This window comes from Macaca thibetana, chromosome 2, assembly GCF_024542745.1.
Source record: "Macaca thibetana thibetana isolate TM-01 chromosome 2, ASM2454274v1, whole genome shotgun sequence".
In the NCBI taxonomy this organism is placed as follows: domain Eukaryota; kingdom Metazoa; phylum Chordata; class Mammalia; order Primates; family Cercopithecidae; genus Macaca; species Macaca thibetana.
In genome coordinates this window covers 162,201,704-162,223,609 of record NC_065579.1, presented here as the reverse complement: position 1 = coordinate 162,223,609, position 21,906 = coordinate 162,201,704, and the positions used below count along the sequence as shown (strand labels likewise).

Here is a 21,906-nt window from a genome sequence, read left to right as displayed (position 1 = left end):
TAGGGACTCAAGTCTTTTCATGTTTTCTCCTGTGTATCTCCAAATTCAAGTGCTAAATATCAGTGGTTAGGAAAGGTAATAAAAAACATAAGAAAATAGTTTTAAAGTTGCAGGAGGTGAAGAGAGGAAGATACTACTTTTTGTGTTCTACCACATATTGAATGTTCAATTTCTCAATGACAAACTTTTGGGCACATAAAATATAGCATTGAAATGTTTTAAATCGTCTTGAAAAGTAAAGTAAGTATTGAATTCCATGTAGCTGACAAACTCATGGGCACATATCAGTGTTAATCTGTCTCAATCTAGAAAGTAAAAATAATATCTGGAATTTAGGCCTTAGAATTACCTTTGCTGCTTACTCACTATGGAACTTTGGGCACAATCATTTAACCTCTCTTGGCCTCCTTTTTTCTCATCTGCATAATGACAAAATCAAACTAGGTTTCCCTCTATTTTAATTATTATTTTCTTTACTTCTTTCTATTTGCTGAATCACTTGTTTTTATTTCCTTTACTGTTTAATGTGTAGAAAAGAAGGATAGAGAGAGATTAAAGAAGCTTTTGGGCATTATGAGGAAGCCCTGTTTTCTCCACCCTGCCTTCACTTCTCACCTTCCAGTACTTCCTATTTTACACGCCCATAGCCTGACAGATCTTAGAGCTTGCATTGGGAGAAAGCTAACCACTGCACATGGATTTCGTGATAGCCTCCACAAAGACAGAAAGGTGCTTTATACTAGCCTTGTAACTCGCTAATACGGTACAGGTCATTTCAGAAGGAGGCATTTGAGTAATTCACATGTAACCTAGTTTAAGTTTTTAAAGAAATTAATTAGAAAACCAGGAGTCAAAGATATCTGCATATATGAACAGAAAAAAATGATGGATGAGGGCAACTGAGGGCTGAGTGAAGTCTTTTCTTAGTTTTTAAGGTTTTCTTACCTGTTTAATCTGTTTAGAACTTGTAATCTGATCAATTATAGTCATTACGTCTGCTTCGCCTTGGACATATCCTTTTAATATTCCATACCAAAAGGTCTTCTGTTGACTCACTCTTTTATCTATTATTTGCAGCACCTTCGGTGCTATGAGCTGAATTAAACAGGACTGCCATTAATATAAATTGCACAAATATCATTTTATGATATGTTGATTAGTTTAATCAAAATAGTTAATAATAAGAAATTATTATTTCTCAAAGATAACTACAATAACCTGCCAAGGTTCTTCGTTGTTTTTTTAGTGGCATCTTTATAACTTCATCACTATAGCTATTTCCCTATAACTAATAATTTGGGAGTACCTATGTGAAATTTATGACTTTATTCTTCACTTATTTTCCTTATAGAGAATTGGATGCTATTTTCAACTGGTTTAAATTCTTGGAAAACAATGCAATTAATCTTCTGTGCTTAGGTCATAAAATGAGTAAATTACTGCCATTTTTGCATGCTAAATCTCCTATAACACCTCCTACTAGATGGTCTGGTCAGGTGAGAAACCATCACAACCATACTGCCTGTTAGACCCCAAAATTAACTTCTCTTCTCCGTGTTTCTTTGCTGAGGGTTGAAGTCTCCAGGTTATAAGCTACCATCGTGCAGTCCCCTAGCTTCTGCAGGGTTCATTGATCCCTTTGTTTTTCTATCTATGTTCCACAACCTCCATACTCTACCCTGCAACTACCTGCCACTAATCCCCAAAGGGTTTATACTCATCTTTCAAGATTCAGCTCAAGTATCATCTAATAAAGGAAGTCTTTTCTCATTCTGTGCATACTCCTGTTTTGTACTTATCCTACCATATAACATTCCAATATCTAGATTACTTGTGATTTCTCTTCTACAATAAGCTTTCCAGGGGAAGAGACAATATCTAATTCATCTTCATATTCCAAGGGCCTGTGATTTAACATAAGACCATAGTTCAGAGTTTTTTGAATATATCAACAAACTTTTCTTAGGTGGTTTATCAGTTTCTTCATCTGAACTATTTGTTAGGCTCTGTACACCTTCCTATCAGAAAGAATTAATTTATCAGTGGAATACACTAGACTTGCCTTCCTCAGGTAAATTGCACTCTAGCACTACTTATGGTCCCTTAGAATACTGAAAAAGCGGGCTACTGGTTGTGTACTCTTTGACCTAGTTGATTTATGCCTCTCAGTAGCAAAAATGTTTTAAATTATTCCTTACATGTGTAAGAAAGATCTAAATGTAAAGATTCTATTAATTTTATCTCCATATGAACTATGTTTTATTTAACTGTATTTCTCACAGTGCTTATATATGTATGTATCTTGCTTGTGTATGAATAGTGAAAAAGATAGGAAAGATAGAGTATATCTACGTTCATATATATACTTATTTGTGAAGGAGTGAGTTTCATGTCATTGAAATAATCACACAGAAAATAACTACCCATAATATTTGTTATAGAAACATGTTACTAGACAATCAAAGGTTATTTTTGAAACCATATTTCTATAATACTATATGTATTTTTTTCTTGATTTGTTCAAATGTAGGCTATTTTCTTTCTCCCTATAAATAGTTTGCATGGTTGTTTTGTTAACTTCCATCTTTTATTCCCCAAGTTTCTATAAAAATAAACATTACTTGGAGGTTAACTTATACTTACATTAATATAGAATTTCTCATGTGCTGTCTATTTAAAGGAAAAGTTGTGATGAGTATTTCTATACTTTCATATGCTCAACGAATTCCTAATATAATTTGGATGTTTATAATATGAAATGTTATAAAACTTAATTTGTCAAAGGGAGCTAAAATTTAAAATATAAACATTAACCCAACAGAAAGTGGTAACCATAAAACTAGTAAACTGATTTTACTCTATGTTTTATGAAACAATCAGTAGGAATTGGAAACTGCATGATTGACTGGTTCTTTACCTTGAAAATGCGTAGTACACGAATAAATTGAACAAGTTTTATAAAGACTATTACTTCAGTCACAGCAAAAATATACTTAATGGCTTCTATTTCAGTAAGTATTGCATATAATATGCCAGTTAATGTAATTGCTAACTCGAATAGGTTCCAGGTATGTGAAAAAAAGTCCTTCCTCATTGCTGCTATCTGTTGATTTAAAAGGAAATTACATTATCATGTTTGTTTCTGCTTTTACTACACCATTTTCCACAATAATTTAAACATCATGTTAGGCTTTTCTCTTATCTACTCCACATGTATGAAATATCCTCAGGAAACCAAAATCAAACAAACAAACAAGTTCATCAAATTTATCCTGTAGTAAAGGAATACTCCTAGGACTATTAATTTAGGATTGGGTTTAAAGGACAGGTATAATGAAAACAAACAGATTTATATAACGACACTAGTAAAAAGTAGCAACAATGGAAAGGCAAATTCAGACAAAAATATAGTATGCCAGGGTTTTTAAATTTAAAACAAATTGCCCTAAATGCCATAAAAATCCTGGGGGTTGTGTCCATTTTTTATTATTTTATAATTTATATACAAAATGATGATCTTGAGTAGTCAAGAAAAATTAGTTTACATTTGTTGTGATACATGTGGGCAAAGTTTTTATTAAAGTAGTTCAAGATTTAAAAATGTATTTATTAAAAGATTATGCTCTCTTCACTAAATTTACTTGTGTAATTTCATTCTGGGATAATGCAGAATAAGTTATTTTTAATTTCTCAAAAAAATTCCTAAGAAGATCTAAGTAGAAGTAAATATTTTGTCAGAATTACCTTAGCAATTCCACCAACCCTTTTCTTTATCTCAGTGAATATATTTGCAGAGCTAACATAAGGTTTCATCAACACATAAACATTGAGATAAATACATATTTTCTATGTGTATGTTTTACTCCATAATCATGTATTCCTACCTTGGAGGTAGAATAGCTTATTAGGATAATTCTAAATAGGTCCACTAATTTGACAGTCTTTCAAATCAGATAGTTGCCAGTTGAGAAATTGTTTTTGCCGTTTTTAAAAAAAGCATATTACTTTGTTTGTTTGTTTGTTTGTTTCCTATTTTCTCCTTCACACATCTAGAGATCCAGCAACGACAACTAGAATATTTCTTGATTCAGACAACATTCTTTAAGGATCCCTAAAAAGGGTGACTTTTTAGAAGCAACTCAAAAGAAAATAATAAAATGGAAGCACTTACAAATCTCCTACTGCTAGGCATAAAATCAAGTTAGAATATATAGTTCCTTCCCTTTCCCTGTGTTCCCTATATTAATTTGCAGGCATTAGTACCATAACTTAGTCTGAATTCTGGAAACAAAGATTTCATTGCCTTGAATCCACAATTGAAAAAGATTTTCTGGCAATTTTGTCCAGGGCTAGCTGAATGCCAACTGAAGATAGTTAAAGTAGGTTTCTAGTTAAATATGACATTTTTAGTAGAATACAAATATGGAAGGAGTTCATTTTATTAGTTAAAGTGAAATTTGGATTAGTTAAAGTTAATGTGAATATTTTAGATCCAGTATCTGTACCTGCATATTTTATCTCACTTAACTGTTATCTAATGATTAATTGATCTGCTAAATTTATAATACTGGAACAAATAATTTTTAAATTTTACAGAATTGTGACCAATAGTCACAACTGTGGTGTTTATAGTGGTTTAATGTAATAACATCTTTCTTCTTAAAAATAATTATTTGAGGGGGTTCATTACAAGAAGACTGAATAACAGCTCTGGTCTACACTCCCAGTGTGATTGATGCAGAAGATGAGAGATTTCTGCATTTCCAACTGAGGCACCTGGTTCATCTCACTGGGACTGGTTGGACAGTGGGTGCAGCCCACAGAGGGCAAGCCAAAGCAGGGCAGGGCATTACCTCACCTGGGAAGCGCAAGGGATCAGGGGATTTCCCTTTCCTAGCCAAGGGAAGCCGTGACAGACTGTACCTGGAAAAACGGGACACTCCCACCTAAATACTGTGCTTTTCCAATGGTCTTAGCGAACGGCACACCAAGAGATTATATCCCACGCTTGGCTCGGTGGGTCCCATGCCCAGAGAATCTTGCTCACTGTTAGTGCAGCGGTCTGAGATTGACATGCGAGGCAGCAACATGGTAGGTGGAGGGGAGGGGTCCGCCTTTGCTGAGGCTTGAGTAGGTGAACAAAGCAGCCTGGGAAGCTCCAACTGGGTGGAGCCCACTGCAATTCTGCAAGGCCTGCTGACTCTGTTGACTCCACCTCTGGGGGCAGGGCATAGCTGAACAAAAGGCAGCAGAAACTTTTGCAGACTTAAATATCCCAGTCTGACAGCTCTGAAGAGAGCAGTGGTTCTCCCAGCATGGTGTTTGAGCTCTAAGAATAGACAAACTGCCTCCTCAAGTGGGTCCCTGAACCCCATATAGCCTAACTGGGAGACACCTCCCAGTAAGGGCTGACTGACACCTCATACAAGTGGGTGCCCCTCTGGGATGAAGCTTCCAGAGGAAGGATCAGGCAGCACTATTTGCTGCTCTGCAATATTTGCTGTTCTGCAGCCTCCGCTGGTGATACCCAGGCAAACAGGGTCTGGAGTGGGCCTCCAGCAAACTCCAACAGACTTGCAGCTGAGGGACCTGACTGTTAGAAGGAAAACTAACAAACAGAAAGGAATAGTATCAACATCAACAAAAAGGACATCCACACCAAAACCCCATCTGTAGGTCACCAACATCAAAGACCAAAGGTAGATAAAACCACAGAGATGGTGAGAAACCAGAGCTGAAAGGCTGAAAATTCTAAAAACCAGAGCATCTCTTCTCCTCCAAAGGATCGCAGCTCCTTGCCAGCAATGGAACAAAGCTGGATGGAGAATGACTTTCACAAGTTGACAGAAGTAGGCTTCAGCAGGTCAGTAATAACAAACTTCTCCAAGCTAAAGGAGCATGTTTGAACGCATTGCAAGGAAGGTAAAAACCTTGAAAAAAGATTAGATGAATAGCTAACTAGAATAAACACTGTAGAGAAGATCTTAAATGACCTGATGAAGCTGAAAACCATGGCACAAGAACTATGTGACACATGCAAAAGCTCCAGTAGCTGATTTGATCAAGTGGAAAAAAGGGTATCAGTGATTGAAGATCAAATTAATGAAATAAAGCGAGAAAAGAAGCTTAGAGAAAAAAAGAGTAAAAAGAAACAAACAAAGCCTCCAAGAAATATGGGACTATGTGAAAAGACCAAATCTACATTTGATTGGTGTACCTGAAAGTGACAGGGAGAATGGAACCAAGTTGGAAAACAATCTGCAGGATATTATACAGGAGAACTTCCCCAACCTAGCGAGGTAGGCCAACATTCAAATTCAGGAAATACAGAGAACACCACAAAGATACTTTTCAAGAAGAGCAACCCCAAGACATATAATTTTCAGATTCACCAAGGTTGAAATGAAGGAAAAAATGTAAAGGGCAGCTAGAGAGAAAGGTCAGGTTACCCACAAAGGGAAGCCCATCAGAATAACAGTGGATCTCTCAGCAGAAACTCTACAAGTCAGAAGAGAGTGGGGACCAATATTCAACATTCTTAAAGAAAAGAATTTTAAACCCAGAATTTCATATCCAGCCAAACTAAGCTTCATAAGTGAAGGAGAAATAAAATCCTTTACAGACAAGCAAAATGCTGAGAGATTTTGTCACCACCAGGCCTGCCTTACAAGAGCTCCTGAAGGAAGCACTAAACATGGAAAGGAACAACTGGTACCAGCTACTGCAAAAACAAGCCAAATTGTAAAGACCATCGATGCTAGGAAGAAACTGCATCAACTAATGGGCAAAATAACCAGCTAACATCATAATGACAGGATCAAATTCACACATAACAATATTAACCTTAAAGGTAAATGGACTAAATGATCCAATTAAAAGACAGAGACTGGCAAATTGGATAAAGAGTCAAAACTCATCAGTGTACTGTATTCAGGAGACCCATCTCATGTGCAGAGACACACATAGGCTCAAAATACAGCAATGGAGGAAGATTTACCAAACAAATGGAAAGCAAAAAAAAAAAAAAAAAAGGCAGGAGTTGCAATTCTAGTCTCTGATAAAACAGACTTTAAACCAAGAAAGATCAGAAGAGACAAAGAGGGCCATTACATAATGGTAAAGGGATCAATTCAACAAGAAGAGTTAACTATCCTAAATATATATGCACCCAATACAGGAGCACCCAGATTCATAAAGCAAGTCCTTAGAGACCTACGAAGAGATTTAGACTCCCACTCAATAATAATGGGAGACTTTAACACCCCACTGTCAATATTAGACAGATCAATGAGACAGAAGATTAATAAGGATATACAGGACTTGAACTCAGCTCTGCACCAAGCAGACCTAATAAACATCTACAGAACTCCCCACCCCAAATCAACAGAATATACATTCTTCTCAGCACCACATCACACTTATTCCAAAATTGACCACATAGTTGGAAGTAAAGCACTCCTCAGCAAATGTAAAAGAACAGAAATCACAGCAAACTGTCTCTCAGACCACAGTGCAATCAAATTAGAACTCAGGATTAAGAAACTCACTCAGAAACGCACAACTACATGGAAACTGAACAACCGGCTCCTGAATGACTACTGGGTAAATAAGGAAATGAAGGCAGAAATAAAGATGTTCTTTGAAACTAATGAGAACAAAGACACAACGTACCAGAATCTCTGGGACACATTTATAGCAGTGTGTAGAGGGAAATTTTTAGTACTAAATGATCACAAGAGAAGGCAGGAAAGATCTAAAATCAACAGCCTAACATCACAATTAAAAGAACCAGAGAAGCAAGAGCAAACACATTCAAAAGTTAGCAGAAGGCAAGAAATAACTAAGATCAGAGCGGAACTGAAGGAGATAGAGAACAAAAAACCCTTCAAAAAAAATCAATGAATCCAGGAGCTGGTTTTTTGAAAAGATCAACAAAATTGATAGACTACTAACAAGACTAATAAATAAAAGAGAGAAGAATCAAACAGACGCAATAAAAAATGATAAAGGGGATATCACCACCGATCCCACAGAAATACAAACTACCATCAGAGAATACTATAAACATCTCTATGCAAGTAAACTAGAAAATCTAGAAGAAATGAATAAATTCCCGGACACATACACCCTCCCAAGACTAAACTAGGAAGAAGCTGAATCTCTGAATAGAGCAATAACAGGCTCTGAAATTTAGGCAATAATCAATAGCCTACCAACCAAAGAAAGTCCAGGACAAGAGAGATTCACAGCCGAATTCTGCCAGAGGTACAAAGAGAAGCTGGACCATTCCTTCTGAAACTATTCCAATCGACAGAAAAAGAGGGAATCCTCCCTAACTCATTTTATGAGGCCAGCATCATACTGACAACAAAGCCTGGTAGAGACACCACAAAAAAGGAGAATTTTAGACTAATATCCCTTATCAACATCGATGCAAAAATCCTCAATAAAATACTGGCAAACCAAATCCAGCAGCACATCAAAAAGCTTATCCACCATGATCAAGTCAGCTTCATCCCTGGATGCATGACTGGTTCAACATATGCAAATCAGTAAACATAATCCATCACATAAACAGAACCAATGACAAAAACCGCATGATTATCTCAGTAGATGCAGAAAAGGCCTTTGACAAAATTCAACAGCCCTTCATGCTAAAAACTCTCAATAAACTAGTTATTGATGGAATGTATCTCAAAATAATAAGAGCTACTTATAACAAACCCACAGCCAATATCATACTGAATGGACGAAAACTGGAAATATTTCCTTTGAAAACTGGCACAAGACAGGGATGCCCTCTCTCAGCACTCCTATTCAACATAGTGTGGGAAGTTCTGGCCAAGGCAATCAGGCAGAGAAAGAAATAAAGGGTATTCAATTAGGAAAAGAGGAACTCAAATTGTCCCCGTTTGCAGATAACATGATTGTATATTTAGAAAACCCCATCATCTCAGCCCAAAATCTCCTTAAGCTGATAAGCAACTTCAGCAAAGTCTCAGGATACAAAATCAATGTGCAAAAATCACAAGCATTCCTATACACCAAGAACAGACAAACAGAGAGCCAAATCATGAGTGAACTCGCATTCACAATTGCTACAAAGAGAATAAAATACCTGGGAATCCAACTTACAAGGGATGTGAAGGACCTCTTCAAGGAGAACTACAAACCACTGCTCAACGAGATAAAGGAGGACACAAACAAATGGAAGAACACTCCATGCTCATGGATAGGAAGAATCAATATCATGAAAATGGCCATACTGCCTAAGGTAATTTATTGATTCAATGCCATCTGCATCAAGCTGCCAATGACTTTCTTCACAGAATTGGAAAAAACTACTTTAAAGTTCATATGGAACCAAAAAAGCACCTGCGTTGCCAGCACAATCCTAAGCAAAAAGAACAGCGCTGGAGGCATCATGCTACCTGACTTCAAAGTATACTACAAGGCTACAGTAACCAAAACAGCATGGTACTCATACCAAAACAGAGAGATAGACCAATGGAACAGAACAGAGGCCTCAGAAATAACACTACACATCTACAACCATCTGATCTTTGACAAACCTAACAAAAATAAGAAACAGAGAAAGGATTCCCTATTTAATAAGTGGTGCTGGGGAAACTGGCTAGCCATATGCAGAAAGCCGAAACTGGATCCCTTCCTTCCACCTTATGCAAAAATTAATTCCAGATGGATTAAGACTTAAATGTTAGACCTAAAACCATAAAAACTCTAGAAGAAAACCTAGGCAATATCCTTCGGGACGTAAGCATGGACAAGGACTTCATGACTAAAACACAAAAGCAATGGCAACAAAAGCCAAAGCAGACAAAAGGGATGTAATTAAACTAAAGAGCTTCTGCATGGCAAAAGAAACTACCATCAGAGTGAACAGGCAACCTACAGAATGGGAGAAAATGTTTGCAATCTACCCATCTGACAAAGGGCTAATCTCCAGAATCTACAAAGAACTTAAACAGATTAAAAAAAAAAAAAAAGGCAACCCCATCAAAAAGTGGATATGAACAGATACTTCTCAAAAGGATATGAACAGACACTTCTCAAAAGAAGACATTTGTGCAGCCAATGGACACATGAAAAAATGCTCTTCATCACTGGTCATCAGAGAAATGCAAATCAAAACCACAATGAGATACCATCTCACACCAGTTAGAATGGCAATCATTAAAAAGGAAACAACAGATGCTGTAGAGGATGTGGAGAAATAGGAACACTTTTACACTGTTGGTGGGAGTGTAAACTAGTTCAACCATTGTGGAAGACAGTGCAATTCCTCAAGGATCTAGAACTAGAAATACCATTTGACCCAGCAATCCCATTACTGGGTATATACCCAAAGGATTATAAATCATGCTACTATAAAGGCACATGCACACATATGTTTACTGTGGCACTATTCACAATAGCAAAGACTTGGAACCAACTCAAATGTCCATGAGTGATAGACTGGATTAAGAAAATGTGGCACATATATACCATGGAATACTCTGCAGCCATAAAAAAGGATGAGTTCATGTCCTTTGCCGGGACTTGGATGAAACTGGAAACCATCATTCTCAGCAAAGTATCACAAGGACAGAAAACCAAACACTGCATGTTCTCACTCATAGGTGGGAATTGAACAATGAGAACACCTGGACACAGGGTGGGGAACATCACACACCAGGGCCTGTTGTGGGGTGGGGGAATGGGGGAGGGATAGCATTAGGAGAAATACCTAATGCAAATGACAAGTTAATGGATGCAGCAAACCAACATGGCACATGTGTACATATGTAACAAACCTGCACGTTGTACACATGTACCCTAGAACTTAAAGTATAATAATAATAAGAAGAAGAATTTGAATTTAGACATGTTAAAATATATATTTATACTAGTAAATGATCATACTAATTTGAAATCAAATAGCTAAAATACTGAAGCATCTATTCCAAGGGAAAAAATAGTCAAAATTCCTACTATCTTGTGATACTTCATACAGTCAGTCCTTCTGTATATTTCAAAAAATGATTTCTTGAAACCTACTATAGCTAAGAAAGTGGCAGGTTTCAAAGATGATTGTAGATTTCAGCTTGGGAAATTGGGTCTTCATTGAAATTCTGAAGGGAGAGTAGGATTAGAGAAGACACATTTCTTCTCAGTATGCTGCTTGTAATGTTTGCACAGTACTTTGTCCAAAGGATCTAGTCAGCAGTTACCTATATAACCTAAGGCTCTGGATAAAATTTGAGCTATAGACATGAATTTGGGAGTCATTAGACTATGAATGACAGTTGATGTCATGAAAGTAGATGAGACAGCATGGCCTGCCCTTTATTATTTAATTCACATCTATGTCTCTTCCTTCATTTTTCATATCTTGAAAACACATTTAACATCTCTCCAATCTCCACTCTGACCAACTCATTCCTGAGCTTCAGTCATTGGGAGTGGTATTCCTCACACGTGTCATAGTGTTGCTTCTATGTTTTCCCTTGTTCTTGTTTATTATGCAATGTATTCATACTTATTCTCTTTTCTGACACCTATACATTATTCAAAATTCAACTGAAGTGTCACTTTCCCTTGAATACCTTCCTTCTCTGACCCTACTATTCCGCACAAGAAGTTCCTTCTGTCTGTTCCCATGGTACTCTGTGTATTACTCTATCATACTAGATAGATATAAAAATATCTATCCAGTGTAAAAATAATAAAACGAACATTCAAGTACTCACCACACTGCTAAGACTGAGAACATTGCCAATACCTTTTAAACTCACTTTGCGTCCCTTTGACACACACCATTTTAAAATTTATTTCAGAAATATGAAATCAGTGCTTCAAGTATGTATATTATCTATTGAGTTACTATAAAAATCACTTTCAAAAATTAAAGTTTGGAGATGTGAGGAAGAAATTCACACACTCCTTCAGAAAATTGTCTGTTGCTAGTGTTGAAAAACAAGGCTAGGAAATCTCCCTGTCAGACATATCACACTTCCATACACACATAAATTTTAGATTACCTTAAGTAGTGCCTCTAGAACATAAAGCGTGAGAAAACAGTAGTTAGTGTGTTTTAATTCTCTGCGGTAGATTGCATTTAACCGGGATATCCAAGAGATTACAAAAGGAAATATATTCATTAATATCACAAGGTATCCAACATATTCAAATTCCTCAGTAAATACTATTGTATGGCATAAATGAAAAAAGAAGTATCTGTAAAATAAAAAGACAGTTTTATCTGATAAAAGGTTTACATTAAATGATTTTCATATACACTCATTTCTGTTCTGCTTATCAACAGCCACAGAGCCCTCCTTAATTCTTTTTTTTTTTTTTTTTTTTTTTTTGAGACGGAGTCTTGCTCTGTCACCCAGGCTGGAGTGCAGTGGCCAGATCTCAGCTCACTGCAAGCTCCGCCTCCCAGGTTTAGGCCATTCTCCTGCCTCAGCCTCCCGAATAGCTGGGACTACAGGCGCCTGCCACCTTGCCCGGCTAGTTTTTTGTATTTTTTTTAGTAGAGACGGGGTTTCACCGTGTTAGCCAGGATGGTCTCGATCTCCTGACCTCGTGATCCACCCGTCTCGGCCTCCCAAAGTGCTGGGATTACAGGCTTCAGCCACCGCGCCCGGCCAGCCCTCCTTAATTCTGAAAGCAGCCACCACTAGCTAACACGTTCTGGCATCCTGCTTCAGAAATTTTCCTTTTAATTTCTTCCACTGATCCTCCTCTGTCTTGAGTCTGGTTTCTCCTTTTTCTTTCTCTCCCTCCGTAAATCTCATTCACTTTTTCTTTTTACTTTTAATAGAAATATTTTTGGTATAACACAGGAAAAATTCAAACTGGAATGTTTTTTTTAAATAAAGAGAATATTTTCTAACTTTTGATAATTCCTATTTTCAGAGACGAATACTATTATTTTGAATATTGTTCCAACAATATTCAAAATCCTATAAAAATCTTGACTTTTTTCTTTATTTTGCAGAAACAAGCAAGACAATCTAAAATTTATATGGAATTGTAAGGGACCTTAACTAGTTACAACAATCTTGAAAAAGAAAAGTTGAAGGACTTATATTTCCTGATAACAAAATTATATACCAGCTGTGGAAAACAATTTGGTGATTACTCAAGAAACTAAATATAGAATTACCACACGGTCCTGCAATTTTACCCCTGGGATATGCCTAAAAGAATAGAAAGCAGGTATTCAAATAAAAACTTGCACATGAATGTTCATGGCAGCACTATTCATAATAGCCAAAAGGCAGAAACAACTCAAATGTCCATCAACTGATGAATGGGTAAATAAAATGTGGTATATTTACCATGGAACATTATTCAACCTTCAATAGGAATCACATATTGATACATGCTAGAAAGAGGATGACCCTTACACTACTAACACATTCTGCTATGTGGATGAAAACATTATGCTAAGTGAAAGAAGTCAGAAACACAAGGCTACATAGTGATGATTTCATTCATATGAAACATTTGAAATAAATGCATTCACAGGGACAGAAAACAGACTGGTGCTTTCCAGGAGAAGGGTGGAAAGGGGAAATGGGAAATGACTGCTTAATGAATACGCAGTTTATTTTTGGACTAATAAATAACACTACATTGTACACTTTAAAATGGTTAATGGTTAACTTATGTATGTGAAATTTACCTCAATTAAAAAGAGAATACTATTCCTGTCTTTTTTATTCTTCAAGTAACTTTATAAATGTACATAAGAAATTTAGGGTGGTGACTGACCCTCACATTTCTAATAAACATTCCGTAGCTCTTTATGCCCTAGGATACTCATCAGTCTCCTCTGAGGTGGCTACCACCCACTTCAAGGCTTTACATCAACTGTAAAGACAGGAAAAAAAAACCCCTTTTTTTTTTAAATAAAAAATTAAAAGGATGTAGCTAAGGTTTACAGTGGATGTTGGCCAGATCATTTTTCTCTTAGATTATGCCATAATCTCCTATGATTTTTTATGAAAACTCTTAACAACTTACGGTGGTACCAAAACTTGTGGTGAGTTTCAAGGCTGATTTAGTAACAGGTATAAAAAGTGAATTTGTTCATACAAATTATTTTTGTTTTCTTACTGTAGGTATGTTTGTGAGCATTTTCTGTGACTGTAAATAAGGCCATTTTTCAAATAATAAAATATGCAAACATTTTTAAAAAGAAATTTCATTGTAAAATTACTCAAAATATTTTGCAAAATATTCAGGATACAATTTTAAAAGAAATAAACAGGGAATTTCAAGTGAATATAATAGCATTTCTTATAAGGTTGAAAAGCTCTTACTTTGATGGGCCCACTTTTTCCTTTCTGGTATTATACACCCAATTGAGAAGTAGTTTTCTAGTAAAGGTAATTGTTTTTTGGCTTTCGGAATAATTCTTTATTGTCTCAAGACGCATACATCTAAAAAAAGAAAGAAATCTTCAAACATGCTTTAAACATTTTGAAATAAGTTTAATGTTGTACTGTCAGAAAGCAGGAAGACTATTTTGTGCCATGATGGCTGGATTAAGACATTTTCATGGGCATAGTTCATGAAGCTAGATTGTAAGGCTCACTTGTTAAACAGAGAGTATTAAAAATTGGAGATACATGGTTGAAAATAATGGAGATTTCAAGGTTCAGGGAGAGAAAACATACTATGTTTCAAATATTTGGGATTCAGACACCTGGGTTTTCATGTTAGACTCGCCATTGTCTGGTATGGCAATGGACACATTACCTCATTTACTTCTTGCTAATCTGCAAAGTAAGGATAAAAATACTGATGTTAGGCTGGGATAATTAAATGGGAAAGCATGTATAAGGCATCCAACTCATATCACACATCTTCCCATCTCTTTGTCTTCACCTTCAAAGCAGGTAGTAAGGTTTAGAATGACTAAAAATGAGTTTAAATGGTAACTCAGAGAAGTCACTGGTTATAAGAGCTCAGTATAATTTTGCTAGCCCTTGTCCCAAGTTTTCTGTAGCTTTCTGCTGGCTTTTTTTAAAACTGAGACAGCTCAGATCTGTGTACATGATTGTGTCTTGTTTAGCCAATCTCCTTGGCTTTTCAAGGAATTTACCTTCTGCTGACCAGATACTTTCATTATCATGATCAGAAGGAGAGTAAGGCTCTGCCCTTGGGTCTGAGGCCCTACCTTATAATGTGGCTTAATGGAAGGGCATTGGAAACCTAAGTTCAAAGGTAAACTTCACCCTTTCCATGAATTATAATGTTCTTACTTTAAAACTTGTGTATCTATCTATCTATCTATCTATCTATCTATCTATCTATCTATCTATCTATCTTACTACAGGGATACTAATGTAATCGAAAATAATGAAGTCATTCAATTATCTGTAATTCAATATAATATGTGGTAAATAAATGGAAAATGTTGAATGTGTATATGACTTGCTTCATTTATAATTGAAAAAATATTTATTCAACATCTGCTATGGTTGTTAAATGCTAAAGATAAACCACAAAGAAATACTGGTCTGCCCTCAAGGCTCCAGCAGACTACTGGGATGAAACATGTAAATACCAATTGCAGTAAAATGTGGTAAGTGTTGCCACAGAGATAATAAACGAGAGGGCCCCCTGGACCCACAAAAATAAGCATTTAATATAGTCTTATTGTGATATCTATGTGTGACACTTTACAGCACAAATTAGTAAGTAATTCAGGCTCTTGAATTCCTATCAACGTGTTCACTGTTTAGTCCTGATTTAGGGGAACAGTATGATCTATTTAACTAGACAGTGAGGCAGCTTGGCTTTGAATCCCAACTCCGTAATTTATGAGTCAAACGACCTTGCATAAGTTATTTAATTTCTCTTTGCTTTTCTTTCCTAGGAAAGAAAATCTGCATCGTGAATATAATAACAGCATCTATCTCATAAGATTCTTCTGAGGTAAAATAGGTTAATACGTGTAAAGTGTTTAAAACTGTACCCGGTATGGCACTCAATAAAAATAAACTATGTGCTCAAAATATTATTTTCTAGGCAATTATACAAGCACTTAGCATAGGTCCTGGTGCTCCTGTTTAAACCCTCCACTCTTTCTTTTCTTAGACTTGTTTTTCTTGCCACGGGTCACCCTGACACATGAGGCACTGATAGGAATAATTAGCAAATGGTAAAATCAACTCCAAGGCAGCTCAGCAAAGAAGCAAGAACTGAATATAAGCATAATCAATAGAAAGTTCTCTAGGGGCTGGAATACCATTTTGCTAATATTAATATTCCCTACAGTGACTGGCATATATTGATAATATATAGCTTTGCACATATTGGTATTTAATGTATATCTGTTACATGTATGCATAAAAAATGTAATACATTCCAAAGTTTGCCTTCATAGTCATATGTTGCTTCTGCCTTTGTGGAACATTTAAAGAGAAAAAAATCGAGGCAGTGGGCTGAATTGCTCTATGTTGTTTTATTTTTATTTTTATTTTTGAGACAGAGCCTTGCTCTGTCGCCCAGGCTGGTGTGCAGTGGCGCGATCTCAGTTCACTGCAACCTCTGCCTTCCGGGTTCAAGCAATTCTCCTGTCTCAGCCTCCTGAATAGCTGGGACTACAGGCGCATGCCACCATGCCTGGCTAATTTTTTTGTATTTTTAGTAGAGATGGGGTTTCACCATATTGGTCAGGCTAGTCTTGAACTCCTGTCCTCAGGCAATCCACCCACCTTGACCTCCCAAAGTGCTGGGATTACAAACATGAGCCACCATGCCCAGCCTGTTGTTTTATTTTTATATTAACATCTCCTGGAAAATATATTAATGATGCTTTTTATTGTATCATTTATTAAAAACTTCCACTGTACAATGTGCACCTTTCTTCTTTAAAATATGCATGATATTGTTTTGAATTGATCACATTTGCCCAGCCCTCTCTTTCAACTCCCGCAACTTTACTTGGTCACCTAAAGCATTAGAAGGACCTGGATCAAAAGGACAAATGGAGACCCTGGTACCATAGATGAAAATATTCAAGCATTATAAATCAAGGAAACAATATTTTAAATAAGATATATTTCATCTTCCTATCATGACACATATAATGTCATAATGATTTGTATGACTAGGTTTAAAATGAAAACTCTTAGTTACTTTGAAAGTCTGTACTTGAAATGAAATGCAAATATGCCTTAATTTCTGGCTGCTTCTTTTCTAACATCTAACTTTATCCTTCAGTGTACCACAATGTTATAAGTGTGACTTAACACAAGGTTGGCACATCCTTCAGGTTTAGGGGTATGCACACCAAAGACCTGGTTTGCTCATGGGATGATGGACCAGGAGTAGAGGCCCAAATAGACTCTGAAAATAAGCTTAGGATAATTTAAGCAGGGAATTTTGGTGTCTTCAGGACTGTTGTCTAGAACAAGAAGGTATGTCTGGGTGGACATTGTTACAATTGCATTGCAGTTTAACCCCTCTCTTTGCCCAATCATAGATCTAGCATTCCTCCACAGGGGATGATCTGAGGTACTCAAGCTTATTTTGGAGACCTATATCTAAAGAAATCACTATAAGATTACAAATGTGTGCTGAGTATTAAGAGAAGATGTTGAAGTAATACCTATGTATTGGGGAAGATGTACCTGGAGGGATTAAGGAAGGCTTCACCCTTACTTAGTCTGGCATTCAAATTGTCTAAAAGGAAGCGTTCTTTACCCTAGCTTACCTTTTGGCAGCAGGAGGACAAAGAACCAAAGAAAGTTTCAGTCAGAAGGAACAGCTTGTTCAAAATCATAGAGGTATGAATTAATGCAGCAAATTTGGGAAACTGAAAATAGATAGTTTGGCCTGAGGGTGGGATACAGAGCAGGCAGCTCTTCTGTAATACTAGGGTATTAATGTTAATAGTAGAGGGAGCCAAGTTATCAGACAAAAACAAGAAAACTCACTTGGGTAATTTCCTAAATGCTGTGGCTTAGAATAGAAGCCATCTCTTGAGAACATACTTACTTTCCCTTCTTCTCACCAAAACTTCCTGCTGCACCTACCAACACCTGGACAGCACTCTGGGACAGAATCTCATTCCTGTATTGTCTCTGGTAGCTTGCCTAAAAGAAATATTAATTCAAGTCATTATATAGCATGAATAGCAATGACTACTTATTACAATCTTGATGGGAAAAAATGTGTGATAAAGAAGTAAAAACACTCAATCTAATATGTTTGTAAAAAGAATCTTTCTATGGAGTTCAGATTATAAGATTACTGGATAAGATAGGTCTTGGCTTTGGGTGGAGCCACACTGGTTCTGAAGGAAACTAGAGGTCTTCTAGACATGGAATTAGGTTTTCAAAAAATAAATTGAACTTGTTGGCAAATGAGTTTGGGAACTGCTGCAAGCTATATCCACATCTCAGAAGTTAATAATGAATATTAAAGGCTCTGAGAAACCCTACAGTAAAAAAAAAAAATCCTACTACACGTCTTTATTTAATTGAATTTTCTCAAATATTTCCGCAACAAGGCTCTGCTGCCTCATCTGTGATAAGGATTAAAATTATTATAGCTTTGTAACTTATATAATTATTTATAGAAAATTTTATAATTTATAAGGAATATTATAATAAGAGACTGCTACTGTTTGGCAGAATGCAGTCACTTCTTCATTCAATACATATGTAAAGAGCCTTCTGAGCTTCAGGGACTATTTCTGATGATGTGGAAACCAGTATCTGATACTGTTCCTGGCATCCATGTGCTGAACACTGTTGAGAATCACTGTGTAGACCAACTTCCTTAACTGAAATTTATTATATGACCAAAGAATTCTAGGTTCTGCAGCAGGGATTCTCTCTGCATGATCAGTTTTGAATATTAAACACTGCTTTGTTTTGGGGAAATACTAGAAAGAAACAGCAATGACATTTGAGGATGTGGGATGAAAAAACTTTTCCCATAATTACAGGAATTCAATAGAGTAGCACTCTTCTCCTTAAATATCATTAAAATATGTTTGAAACAATATTAAATCAAAATATTCTTAGTATCCTCAAGATAAGAATAGTATTTTATGAAAAAATGAGGAAGCTGAAGATTATATGGATTTCATGAAAGCTTAGCAATACAAATACCAAAGCAATTAGATACCAGAAGATGTTAATTGTTAAATTATCTTTCCCAATGGGAATGCAGAAACCAAATCAACAAATCAAGATAAGCATGAAAATATATCTAAAATTAAGAAGAACTTGGAAGATATTAAGTGAAATGAGGATCTAGAGAACAGAGTAGAGAAATCCAATCTACTTTGAAAAGTGGGATTTCTTGATTAAGACATAACAATAGCACAAAATCAATGATCGAAATATAATAGTAGAACCCAAACATTTGAGGCAATAAATCAAAAAGTTACGTGGAGTGTACATTGCAGAAAACATAGAATATCACAAGTGAAAAAGAGGTTATTCAGTCACCATAAGTTTCCCCTTTTATAGATTGGGAGAATAAAAACTAAATAGATAAGTCCTTAGTCACATATCATATTAATAATAAAAACAAGACTCAAAATGAAGTCTCCTTCATTTATTTTGTGGGTTCTTGAACACCATATTTTCCTGAAATAAATTAAAATTGGGAAGTGACTAAAAGACATGGCCTCATAACATTTTTAAGTTACAAGGAAATAAAAATAACTCTACAGGTATCCAAACAAAAAAGAAAGCTGTATTTAATTTCATAAATATTAATTTATTAATTGCATAAAAATCATCCATTTGTCTTCATATAAATGTATCATTACTTGGATAAAACTCCTATTTTTTGATCTGAAACATCTTTAAATATTTACTAATCAATTTTTTTTCTATAAAATTACACTAGAGACACTAGCCAAACCATTGAAAAATACATTTCAAAGATATTCTCAACTGGGAATATTATCGGAAATAATCAGTGAAAATTATAATATCAATATATTAAAGAATGAAATATGTAATTAAACATATCTATAAACGGCTTCTTGTTTATAAGAATAATAAGCATAATCGTTAAAACAAAACTTAAAGTATAAAAGTGAAAAGAAGGGAACTCCTTCCTTGCTGTAAATGACGAGTTGATGGGTGCTGACGAGTTGATGGGTGCAGCACATCAACATGGGACAAGTATACATATGTAACAAACCTGCATGTTATGCACATGTACCCTAGAACTTAAAGCATAATAATAAAAAAAAAAAAAGAAGGGAACTACTCTAGGAGACTAAGGCAGGAGGATTCTTTGAGCTCAGAAATTTCAGACCAGTCTGAGCAACATAGAGAAACCTTTTTTCAAAAAATAGAAGAGGAGCACAAAGAGGTTTCAGAACATTGAACTAAATTCATGTTCCAGCCATGGGTACAAGGCCTAGTAAGCAATTTTTTTTTAAATGAATGTAGAGGTAGATTGAGAAAAGGGAAATGAAAACATGTGGCTACTCTAAACGTACATCTAAAAGTACATCTATAGTTAACATTTTAGTTAGAAAGTTAGAGAGTATTATTGACATTTATATCATTTGTAAGGCAAAATTAGATACTTTTTGAAGTTAGTTTATCAGACAGAAATAAACAAAGAATGATATATATCTCAATACAAAAGAAACAAAGAAAGGAAAGTAGGCACGCAAAGGAAAAGAAAAAAGAAAGAAAAAGAAAGGAAATTAAACAGCAAGAGAGGAGTGAAAGAAGAGAAGAATTGAGTTATCAAAATAGAAGAGCTATTAGATCCTATAATAAACCTGAAATACTCCAAAGACGTTCAGATTAATTAATTGAGTGAATATTAATTGAGCGCCTACTATGTACTACACATTGTGGGATTCACTGAAGACATTCAGATGAATAAACACAGTCTTTAGCCTAAAAAATATTACCTAGGTTTACTAGATTTGCCTACAAGGAAAATTAACTATACTAAAAAGCAAAATTTCAAGGATAGCAGCATATGAGCTGAGCTGCTCGCTAACCAGCCCCTTGCTTTCCCAGAGTGAAGATCAGCCTGGAACACTGCCCTCAAGGGAGTAGCACCTGAGAAGAGATGCTGACTGACCAGTCCCTGCACTTCCCCCAGATCACAGATGATCCTGGTTCCCTACCCATGGTAGCATAGCCAGCTCCCTCATTCACAAGGGAGCAGACCCCACATAGGTATACCAGCCACACAAACTTCTGCAGCCTAAGCAACTGAGGCACTCACAGGCATCAATGACATTGACTGTAACTGAAGAAACTGTATTGAGGCTATGCTATTGTATCCACCCAGTATAAAGCTAATGCACCCTACCCAACTGATACCTTGGGACATATCTGCAGGTGAGTCTTTCCCCATGAAAGCCACTATACAAAATTGAAAGAGGCAAGTGTTTCATGAGATCTAAAGACATCAATACAAGGACACAAAAAACATGAAAAAGCAAGAAAATATCTCACTGTTAAAGGAACACAATAGTTCACCAACAACTGGTCCCAAAGAAATGGAAATGCAGAAACTCCCTGAAAAGGAATTTACAATAATGATATTAAGCAAACTCAGCAGACACAATAAAATTAGAAAAGCAATTCATTATGTGAATGAGAAATTCAACAAAAAGATAGATATTATTAAAAAAAATAACCGAACAGAAACATTGGCGCTAATTCAACGAATGAAAAAAATACAATTGAGAGCTTTGATAACAAACTAGATAAAACAGAAAGAAAAAATCTGTAAACTCGAGCCAGATATTTTCAAATAACCATGTCAGACAAAAGAGAAAGAACAAAGAGAAAAAGAGAAAGATACATAGATAAGAAAGAAAAAAAAGAAAGAAGAGAGAGAGAGAAAGAAAGAAAAGAGAAAAAAGAAAGAAAGAAAGAG

The 21,906-nt window shown here is 35.8% G+C and overlaps 1 protein-coding gene across 12 annotated transcripts in view; it reads right to left on the bottom strand.

Moving 5' to 3' along the window:
* SLC9C1 (solute carrier family 9 member C1) overlaps positions 1-21,906 on the bottom strand; it is a 138,632-nt gene that overhangs the window by 51,741 nt on the left and 64,985 nt on the right. For 10 of the 12 annotated variants that reach the window (XM_050778861.1, XM_050778864.1, XM_050778863.1 and 7 more), the window contains 5 exons: positions 18,025-18,122; positions 14,337-14,456; positions 12,042-12,237; positions 2,918-3,103; positions 946-1,095 (listed from right to left, as the gene is read on the bottom strand). In XM_050778861.1, coding sequence (XP_050634818.1) covers positions 946-1,095; positions 2,918-3,103; positions 12,042-12,237; positions 14,337-14,456; positions 18,025-18,122 — 750 coding nt within the window. The remainder of the gene's footprint in view (positions 1-945; positions 1,096-2,917; positions 3,104-12,041; positions 12,238-14,336; positions 14,457-18,024; positions 18,123-21,906) is intronic. The other 2 variants (XM_050778866.1, XM_050778871.1) reach the window with 1 other exon arrangement.